Source organism: Plectropomus leopardus, chromosome 23 (genome assembly GCF_008729295.1).
Source record: "Plectropomus leopardus isolate mb chromosome 23, YSFRI_Pleo_2.0, whole genome shotgun sequence".
In the NCBI taxonomy this organism is placed as follows: domain Eukaryota; kingdom Metazoa; phylum Chordata; class Actinopteri; order Perciformes; family Serranidae; genus Plectropomus; species Plectropomus leopardus.
Window position 1 is genome coordinate 8,055,512 of NC_056485.1, and position 11,147 is coordinate 8,066,658.

At 40.4% G+C, this 11,147-nt stretch overlaps 1 protein-coding gene across 2 annotated transcripts in view; it reads left to right on the forward strand.

Annotated features, from left to right (window-relative positions):
• Window positions 1–11,147, forward strand: part of LOC121961875 (sodium/calcium exchanger 1-like) — a 120,175-nt gene that overhangs the window by 93,838 nt on the left and 15,190 nt on the right. For both annotated transcript variants that reach the window (XM_042511953.1, XM_042511952.1), the window contains exons 12-13: window positions 5,337–5,443; window positions 10,973–11,097. In XM_042511953.1, coding sequence (XP_042367887.1) covers window positions 5,337–5,443; window positions 10,973–11,097 — 232 coding nt within the window. The remainder of the gene's footprint in view (window positions 1–5,336; window positions 5,444–10,972; window positions 11,098–11,147) is intronic.

The window sequence follows — 11,147 nt, forward strand, 5'->3', positions numbered from 1 at the left end:
TATTTCTGGCACTGCAAGTTCTGTGCTCAGTGAACTCGGTCCGTGTGTCTGTGTTTTGTGTCAGTCTGTTGACGGACTGGGGCATTGAGGGTGCTGTCTGACAGAGGAACTTTCTGGGGAGCAGGTGTCAAAAAGTAACAAGGTAGAAATATAGAGAGAAGGCGAGACAGAGGGACTGAGAGTGAACATAAGTAATGTATTGCATTTAGGAGTGCATCTGTATTTCATGAACCTGTGGAAGCAGGTGTGCATGTCTAGATCTGGAATCATTTTAATATATTTTCATGGCATCTTGTTTTTGATTGAACTTGTTTAAATATAAGGTGGGAGTTAGTTGTTAAGGAGAGTTAACGTTGCAATTTCACAATGAAATTGTATTGTAACCAGCAGCAGAGACTACTGGGAAAAACAATAAAAAACAAAGTCCTCAGAACAAGCTAGGGGGCTTTCACATCAGGGATGTGGGCCTGGATCCAAGCACTCTTGAACCCAAAGTCCAGTTTGTTTGATTAGTACGTATACAGTGTACCATACTCAGGCACACTATACGCCAAATTGTGCTCAAATCCACTTGAAAAAGTGCTTTCAAGTATGAGTCGTGTGTACTCCAGTGCAGGAGGCATATGGCAGAACACCAGCTGTACCAAAACATGGAAGTGGACTGCTATTTAACACGACTACAGGGAGTTTCTAGTCGGTTAGGAAAGAGTCTCAATAATACTCTATATCACATGTCAGTGTAGCCCACTGCGGATGAAACCAGGTTTGCCCTTGCTGCCACCTTGCCTGCAGTCGAAGCTCTTCAGAGAGCGTCACTCCAGCAACAGTGTCCCTCTGTTTGGAAGCAGGCAGAGTCCCATCTTTTCAGGCACTCTCTGGTTGTTTGGTCCGCACCACGGTTTGATTGACAGCTTTGACACCAGCTCAAACGAACCACACTAACTGTGCAGACATGCGTTGGTTTTAACTAAAACAAAGAGGATAGGTTGTGAAAGCACCATAAATGTGCTTCTAATAGTATCAAAAAAATAACTAAAATGCTTGACAACTAAAGCCAGAGCTTCATAAATATTTCCATGACCTTGAAAGGACACATACTAGGCCCTGGACCACTATTGAGAGACCCAGGGACAAGTATCTGGCTCTCATATTGGAGCACCCCAAAACATCTGAGGAACAATTTCTCACATTTTTTAACTACATAGCTGAGCAAGGAAAATGTTAAATGCCTAATCCTTAATATCAGTTTCAGGATATGTTCTCATGTATAACTGAAGACAGATGCTCGGATAGACTCTCACCTCTTGTGACCATGAGCAGAATAAGCTGTTCATGAAAATAATACACGAAAATGGAAGAATTGGATTTTTGTGAAGAGAGAAACAAAGTCTGCGAGAGGAGGAAGAGGTGAAGAGGGGGCAGAAAGAGAAGGGACGAAGGCTGAGATAGAGACAGAGAGAGGAGGGCACAGATGGGAGCGCTGCTACAGCCAGCACCAACTATGAATAATGAAAGCACTGCAGTCAGCGTGTGTGTGTGTGTGTGTGTGTGTGTATGTTGCCTGCATGTGTTAATATGCTAAATTAATGCATACATATGTTTATGGATCCTGAAGTGTTTACTGGGAACATGTGTTCATGCGTATCGTGTTTGTGTATATTGAGCTGAATTGTTTGTGAGTTTGCGTGTTACTAGTGGAGTGTGGGCACATGTGGGGGTGGCCGCCTCTCTGTTCATACAAACCAAACTGTGCAGTGTGTGTGATGTGCAGCATGAAAAACTCTAGGTGTGTGCATATCCACTGTGTGCATGCTCCTGATCTTTGGAGGTTACATGATTTGTATCTGTTTGTATATGCAAGGTAAATTGCAATCCATTACTCTCTCTCTCTCTCTCTCTCTCTCTCTCTGTTTGTGTGTGTGTGTGTGTTTGTTTGCTTGCTCTTGTACCCCTGACTGAACTCAGTGTGTATCGAGCCGTAACCCTTCACATCTCAGTGGAGTCTATGCATTACTCATACTCTTTCAGCCTCTTTCAGTCTCTCTGTCTCCTCCTTCTTCTTCTTCATTCCTTAACACTCTTCCCTCCTACTCCTCTCAGAATGTCTCTCATTTTTCTTAACTTTATTTTTTCAGTCCTTTCTCTCAGTTCCTCTTATCTCCTTCTATCTTCTAACTTGTGTCTTTGCTTTTCCATCTCACTGTCAAATGACAATTTTCCCAGCCCTGCCCCCTCTAGTTACTGTTATTACATCCATCACTCTTTCTATTTTAGTTAGTGTGAAAACAGCATTTTCATGTGGTATTTTTGGTGCTGTAGCCAATGAGGTTGTCACTTTCTGTTTTCCTCAGAACCTAGCAATTCTTCAATTCCTCTTCCTGTTTTGGTTGCACAATAGTTGACACCATTCCTTTGTGCTGTAAATCGAGCCTTTCTGGTAGATAGAATCGCATAGTGAAAGTGAAGCTTATAGGAAACCAATCTACAGGCTGATGGTGTCATAATTCTATAATTATTACAACACGTTCTGTTTCCCAACTCAGCAAATACTGATGCTTGATCAGTGGCCCCACATGTCAAAAAATGCCACCCTAAGTAACCCATGCATCAGTTTTGTCAGTTTGGGACACAACCAGTGGGCTACCAGGTGAAAGTCCGGAGTTTGTTTGACCCATCCACCTGCACTCCCATCCATCTTATACAGAATTTCTCCCTCTTTGTGCCACAATTGTTGCTGAGAGCGTCAAAAAAATGGTGCCCTATGATGCGTCCCAAACTCCCACTAAAGTGTCACTCTGTCCAAGAGCCACTAACCAAGTGCATTTGGGAGTGAGACCGTGTTGGCCAGTACATGATGCACTTAACATTTACTTCATAATTATAAGTTGAAAAAAAGTATGTCTATTTCCACTTTAATTTGTTACTATAGGAAGTGATTGGAGAAAAGAAATCAGCTGTAGGATTGAAATTATAACACATATTTAATGTTTTCCTCTCCACTTTTCCTCCACTTAATGGATTTGCATGCAGTTGTTTTGTTTTCTCCCTCATTTCACATCTGACCAAACAATACTTTCATATCTTTTCCAACATTGTTCAGATTTGGCCGCTCAACCTGATGTGATGCTGGAAATAGCAAATCCAGCCAGCTTGATCCGCTGTTGCCGTGACAGCTCACCAATGAAAACAATGCACTTCCAGTTCTGCACACCTCCATCACTCTGTCGCTCTCCCCTCCTCCCTCCTGTTTTTCTTTGTTGAACCGAAGCCTATTTGTGGTGTCAGAGCCAACATGGCTGACAGTGAAGCATATGATGACACAACCAGGTGGAAATGAACACTTTCTCTTCCTCTTTGCCTGTCAGATGCAGATGGATTGCTGAGATGAAGATTATATACTCTGAGTGAAACAGACCAGAAGGAAGCCAAACAGATGTGTAGGGCTTTTAATACACATGAAATAATTTATAAACTGTCAGCTTCCTTTATTACATTTATACATTCGTAATTTCTGCTTACTTTGGTGTCTCCTTAAAACATCGGAGTGACAGAATGTGCATCCTTCTTTCCACTATTTGCAAATGCCCTTTCCTTATTGTCTCACAAGTACAAAAGTGTTAATGAAAACATTCCACTCTAAGTTCACATTAAATGAAACACTGACAGATCTGCCACCTCATCTATTTTCTCAGTCTACTAAGACACCACTCACAATCACACTCTGCTATTTCTGAATATCCCCACTGCTTTTTTTCCAATTAACTTGTTAAGGTCTGGTTGCGATCCCCTCAAAACTCTTTGCGTTGCATTTTAGGGCTTTCCCCTGGGTGCTCCAAATTGAAAATGCCTCAACTGTAGCTGCGCTGCGCATTGCATCACTGTCAGCTGGAGGAAAAAATGTAATCAGGGCCTGGGGGGATGTTAGCAGCCTCATAGAGTGCCCCGCTGAGCAATGTCAAATTGGGATTCAACCTTCATCTTTGCAGAGGCTCCTAATCATCTTCTGCAAGAGAAAATAGAGCAGTGCAAACCTAATAATGTTCATGTTTCTTTTATTTGTAACCTAAAGAAGTATTACACTGCTGGAAAAATGGTCTTTTGATAAAACTAGGCTGTCTACGCAGTAGGAAGATGCACATAGTTTAGAAATCTGTGCGACATGACCAAAGAAGAGGACACTTTTATGCAAAAGGTAGAAAACCTACAATTACCATAATGCATTGCACCACACCAGACCAATAAACGCTTCCACTGGTGAGTGACGTAATGCAAATTCGTATGTGTGACACAACGGCGACTGACTGGTAAGAAACAATCTAGAATTAAAGTAAAACAGTAGGCTAAAACAAGTTACTGAACATGACGTAGGAGAGACATGGGCAAGAATCTTGGTTTGTATTTGATTAGCGATGCTTAGTTTTACAGTTTGATCTCAGTTTTTTTACAGCCTCTGTTTTCATTGTGCAGGAAACAGTATGGTGTTCACTCCCTGACGCAAACTTGCACTATTACGGCTAAACACGGCACTAAAATATCTTTCTAAAAACATTTAAGGCAAGAAATAGGCAGTGCTTAGGTTTACTGTTTGATTAGATTTTGGTTTGAGATATAGAGAGAAAGAGAGGAGGGGGGTGGCAGGTCTGTGTCTTGATGCACTTCTATACTTGTTTCTGCAATGGCGGAAGTGGTGGCAGGCAATTAGAAAATGCAGAAGTACAGCTTGCAGTTGGAGCAACACGCAAGAACCAGCAAAACTGTGCTGGAACACATGTTTTGCATACATTTGTGTTATCTGGCAGAGTTTTGTCAGGGGGGAGGCGGGTTATCTAGGCACTGGTTAAATGGAGGGAAGCGCATCACAGGTCATTTACACATATTACCCAAATTGCTTTGATACAAAGCTGGTTGAAAGTCGTAGAGATCATTTCAGTAAGGGAAAATGAATAGGCAAAAGCCATCTGTGAAGCAGTACAAAGCCAAGACGAAGATAAATTAAACACTAAAAAAATATACACACCATATTCCTTTATTGTTTTATATTTATTATTGTTTGTGAGCTAAATTGTTTATTTGTGTTGTTTGCATTTGTCATGGGGGGGATGGGGGGGGCTGCAAGGAGAAGCTTGCCCAGGATGCAGAAAGTGCTAGTTCCTGCACTGTAAGCTTAGAGGTTTTAATAATAATGATAATCACGTAACAGCAGCTGAAATGACCTCGTGTCTGCTTACAGACCTCCCCAGTTTTAATGGACTGCTCTAAACCCCTTAACTAACTAAAAAGGTTAATTATGTGGAATACACTCTCTAAGTCTTATCCTGCGGTTCCTCTTTTAACAGGAAAATCATTGAGGTGAAGATCATTGATGATGAAGAGTATGAGAAGAACAAGACCTTCACCATCGAGCTGGGAGAGCCCATTCTGCTGGAGATAGGACAGAAACACGGTGAGTGATTTTGAGTGTGTATGTTTGTGTTTGTGTGGCTGTTTGGATGGAATATCAAGAAGCTAAGAGAGAAAACAGAGTGACAGACAGAATGGAGACTCAAGCCTCCTCCACATTCATCTCTTATGGACAGGGTGAGACCTGTATTGATTGTCTGAAACCTCCAATCTAAACTCAGATTAATTTGGGAAACATTTTACTTTGGATGTGGCTGGGAAAGGATTTAAAGAAGAACGCTGAGGTGTTTTTGAAATTTCTTTGTCACATCGTGTTGGCTCTCACATCACAATCAGTGTTTGGTCCATTCATTACCATATGGATACATTTGATTACTGCGTACAGCACATGAATAGCCAGGAAACTTCTATACTTTTATGTGAAATCACTGCGCTATTGCACTTTGGTCATAATGGCAAAGACTTCTGTAAACTAAACAGCCAGAAAAGAGTGGATTGAACACATTTGCAGTTCATTCCTGCCTAATGATCTGTTTTGATCAGGTTCCCTCCTCTGCACTGTCATTTCCCACTTTCTGAATCCACCTAGTTACCAGCGTGCTCTGAACTTCACACATCTAAAACATCTAAGCCTTTCAACTTTTTAAGAAGGTAGAAAGCTTTAGTTGAATTTTTTAAAAGACTCATTACAGCAGGCAGACAGCTAATCTCTGGCAGGTGACTGGAGGCTAAAGAGAACCAGCACCGAAAGTCAATAAGCAATTTCTGCAACTTGTTCTGCTTTGACATTTCTGTTGAATTTCAACATGATTGAGAGTTTACAAGATGACAAAAGACAAAATGGAACCTGGGGTAACTTTCATGAAGTCATTTCACTTTACAGAGACATTTTCTTTGTCTCATTTAACTTAATTTCGCACTGCTTTCATTGTTTGTTTCTCTCCTTTGCTAATTTACTCCTGACTGCAGCATTGAGTGTTTGCATTTTGTGTCATTAAAAGGGTCATTTACATACATCTAACTCTAACAGATTGGCTCTTAAACCAGGGATCACGACCCCTTCAAGGTGTGCAGGAAAAACTGAGCTGTCTGGAAAGATTAACAGAAACCACAAAAAACAAAAATTATTTTTAGTCTTTGCTTTCCTTCAAGTGAATTACAAAAAGTTTTCGATCTTTTCGGGCTACTAAAAATAACATTCCTTTCAACATGCAGTATCTCACTGTTGCACACACACAGCGGCCTCACTCTCACTCATTTCCCACCCTCAGTATATAAAAGTATGACAGCAACTGATTATTTTTTTGTTGATTAATCTGTTCCTTATTTTTTTACTAAGCAATTCATTGTTGGTGTCTAAAATAAAAAAAAATAGCAATAAACAGCTGTCAAAATCCTGAACCTAAAGATATTTCTTTAAAATACACACTCACACGGCATGTCCACATAAATAGCATTTCAGCTGCAATTTTAAGCCATTTGTCTTACATGCATCTAAAGGCAAAAATATTCGCCTGTCTTCAGCACGTATTTGTTATTTGTATTTGTTAATCCAGTTGACCACAGAGGCCATTTAACTCACCTGTAATCTTCTTTTACCATGGTTGGGTCAGATTAATTTTAAATGTAGTTACTTATTAAAAACAAATTACATGTGAATTTTTGTAACTAGTAATGTAATCCATTGTTTTGTCCCAAAAAAAATGCATTCTAATATGAAGACTTGGATTACTTCAGAATCAAATATTGACAATTTTTCACCTAAAAAATGGATGCAGCCACAAAAATATGATTACCACAAATAGTCTTTTTCCTAAGCATCTCAAAAAAAATTTCAATGCAAATAATTTTTCATTTATCATATTTCATTTATTTCAGCATTTAAAGTTGGTCCAATCAAAAACCACTCTTAGTAATTACTGCCATAAAATGGAGCACTTGTCCGAGTAAATGCAATTGTCAGAGGTGCTTTTCATGAGTTACTTAAGCATTAGTTGTGATGAAAAAGTTTCATAATTTAAAAATTTCCATATTTTAAAGATGTAATCAAAAATGTCAGGAAGTATTTCTTGACAATGTAACTATGACCTAATTTACCTTTTTTTTTTAAAAAAAAAAATGTTATCTGGGTTGATTAGGGTTACTTTTTTCATTATCTGATTATGTAATCCTGATTAAATGTAATCTGTTACCCAACCCTGGAACTACAGTGATTTTGTAGAGCGCTGCCAAAACTGTTACTTGGGTTCAGATGTTTGAATTCGCCAATCCCACAAAGTTGACTGATTTAGCTGGCAATGTCACATGAAACATCAGTTTCTCTGTTGAAAAACAACTGATCCAATTGGCGCTGTGGGTGGGATTAACACCTTTGACAATCTGTTTTACATAGACAGCATGTCTTCTCAATACCACCAGCTATCATCATTTGTTTTTACTTTGTGTAAGACTTGCTCCACTCTGAAGACCCTTTTTAAACCAGTTTGTTAGAATGGCTATGCATCAGTGTTGACTTAAAATGATGTTAAATTCAGGCAAATAGTTGCTCACTGGTGATTGGTCAGGTCAAATCTAATCGCCATCCCCCGTATAAAGCAGTTGGAATGGAGGCAATACCAGACTGAAGATGGAAACAAGTTGATAATTCTGTCTGATATCAAGCAAAAAGCACATCCACAAACACTCAATATCTTGAGCAGCAGGTTAGCAGAACAGCAGCAGGAGCTTCAGTGGTCCTGCTGCTGTTCTGCTAACCTGCTGCTTCTGCTACGCCTCCTGTGTAGACAAGGTGACAGACCTGGTGGAGTGAGGGTCCACTCTCTCGATGTCAGTCGAGAGGAGCCAACAGCCTGGGGCATGTTTCATCACAGAGGGAATATAATTGGTTTCATAAGACTGTCACATAGCAAGTAGACTGACATTCACACACACACACACACTGAGTCATGCACATATTGTGTCACATACTGTACACTGCATTTCAATTACAGCAGGTCTGCGCTGATAACAGCTGACTCAATTAATAACTGTCACTCCCTCATACTGAGTGAGGGAGGAGACATATGGATGAAAGGAGGGATGCATGCTGGAACATATGGCTACAGAGAGATAGTGAAGTTGTTTCATGGGAGAAAATCTAAATTCCCTGTGTGTCTCCATATTGGTAATAATAACATGAGATGCTTGATAGATTGGGGTTCCCATGTGGCACATCGGTGTTTGAATATTAGCATTTACATTATAGACTTTCCGACTGCTTGCGCACATTATTAAAATGATACCCCAGCAAAACTATGAAAAAAAGTTATGCTGCTCTGGCAAAAATCTGACAAATTGAAAAAAGAATATGTGAAACATGATCTGAGTTCAAATGCAAGGCAAAGACTAAATGCATAAATACTGCATATTAATCCTGCAGCTATATAGAGCCTTGCACTAATTGCAAGACTTGCAAATATTAAGCTACATGAAGCTTAAAGTTTGTTTTGCAGCAAAAAAACAAGTATCTATCTAGCTATCTATGTATATGTACATATATATTCCTTCCTCTTGGTGCTATGATAGTTACTTCGAATTTCTCCTCCTCACTTTGCAGCAATTTCCATCCAAACACTTTAGTAATTTCTCAGTCAATTAAACAGTGCTACTCTAAGTCCTCCAAGTAATTTTTCTAAAATAATTTGCAATCTTTCAGCAAGCAGAAAAGTCAGTGTTAAGGACACAGTACTTAAAGTGAGGCAACCTGACGAATGGATGATTACCAGTCAACACAATTTATTACCTATTTGAAATCATATATCTCTAGTGGTTGCAAAAATGAAAAAACAAACAAACTTTGAAACCCATATCTTACTTTGCATTTTGCCTACTTAAGTTAGTAAATCATAAAACAGTAGTTTACAGTTATACATTTAATCTTTTCCAGACACAAATCATAGTAAACAAACATTCAGGAAGCAGGGGTAAGATATCACCCTAAAACAGACAAAGTGCATAGCTGCACATCCAGGGGTATGTGGACACTGGAGGAACGCCGACAGAGTGCGTTCGGCCATGGGCACACACCCTGCTGACCTCCTGCTCTCCCTCTGGTTCTCTGGTGGAGGAGCAGACCACAGCCTGGGTTTGTGGAGCTTGCTGGGGGCTTACTGGGGGAGGCAGTTGTAGTCGGTAAGAGGAGAGCCAAGGAGCATGCTGGAGGCTTCACATCCATCGGACAGCAGACAGCGGGCACTCGGCCATGGGCACGCACCCCTGGCTTGACTCTCAGCCGACCCACAGCCCCCAAGCAGTCTCTAGCAAGCCCCACTGACCCAGGCTGTGCTCTGCTCCTCCGCCAGAGAACCAGAGGGAGGGTGGGAGGGCAGCGGAGATGTGCCCACAGCCCAGGGCGTTCTGGCAGCTTTCAACTGGTGTCCAAGTTCTCCTGGATGATGGCAGAAAAAGCTTTGTGGCTCTGGTCAAAATTACTCTTTGCCTCGCAGCAAAACAACCAATCACAGCAGCGTAAAGTTTGTAAAAGTCCCTGCACAATCCCATGGACCATCCGTTATAGCATAAACCATTTTTTTCAGCCCTGGAGTTTGCTGCTTGATGTAAACACGAGCATAGCAGTAGCACAAAAATAACTGACCTATAATTTGGTTCTTCTAAGTAAACCTCTGCACGGTTACACCAGCCAAGGGTCCAACACATTTTCATGGACAACATTTAAAACCTTTTCAATGACTTTTCAAGGACAAATAATAAAATTTCAATAGGGGAAAACCATGCACTGCTGGCCTGGTTATGCTACTTTTCTACACACACACACACACACACACACATTTAGAAGAGTCTCGCGTTACATAACAAATGCCGCTACAGTACGTTAAATATACACATAACCAGTCTTAAAGTGAAAGGCTCAGCCAATATTAATCATTGAAAGTGAGAAAACTGTGCTAGTTTTCCATTTGTATCTGCTTTACTTGACATCGCTTGCCTTTAATGGGACTAATGTGCATGGCAATGTCAATGCTGAAATAATATATCATGCAGCCCTAAGTTGACGCATTCATTGTCAATCATATCATCATTCAATGTCATCCATTGATTGACAGGTCGGTAGTTCAAATTTCAGCTCCTCCAGTCCATATGATCCAACTATCCTTGGTAAAGATACTGAACCCCAAATTGCTCCTGACTGCCATCAGTGTGAATTTGTTTAAATGTATTAAAATTGAGTAGCAGGGGACAACTTGTATGGTAGTCTTGGCCACCAGTGAATGAATGACAGCCTTCAACAACTATAAAAGTGCAGGTCCATTTATGTCATCAGCTAACTAACAAAATAAATTTACCGTTATGTTACATTATGTGGTAGGTCACTGTAAACATTTGTTTCATTACATTACAACAAAATTTCATGACTTTTCCAAAACTTTCAATGATTTTTACTAATTCCATGACTTTTCAAGGCCTATGAAATGAGATTTTGAAATTCCATGACTTTTCTTGGTTTTTCATGACCGTGGAAACCCTGACCAGCCCAGCTGTCGACACTAACCCATTCATCTCTGTGGTCTCCTAGGTGACTCCAATGAGAACAAACCGTTGGTGGGAGCAGAGGAGGAAGAGGTGGCCAAGATGGGCTGTCCCAGTCTGGGCGAACACACACAAGTTGAGGTGGTCATAGAAGAGTCCTACGAGTTCAAGGTAAGCATCTTTGTTTGTGCACACTGTTTATCTCCACTTCCATTAACAGA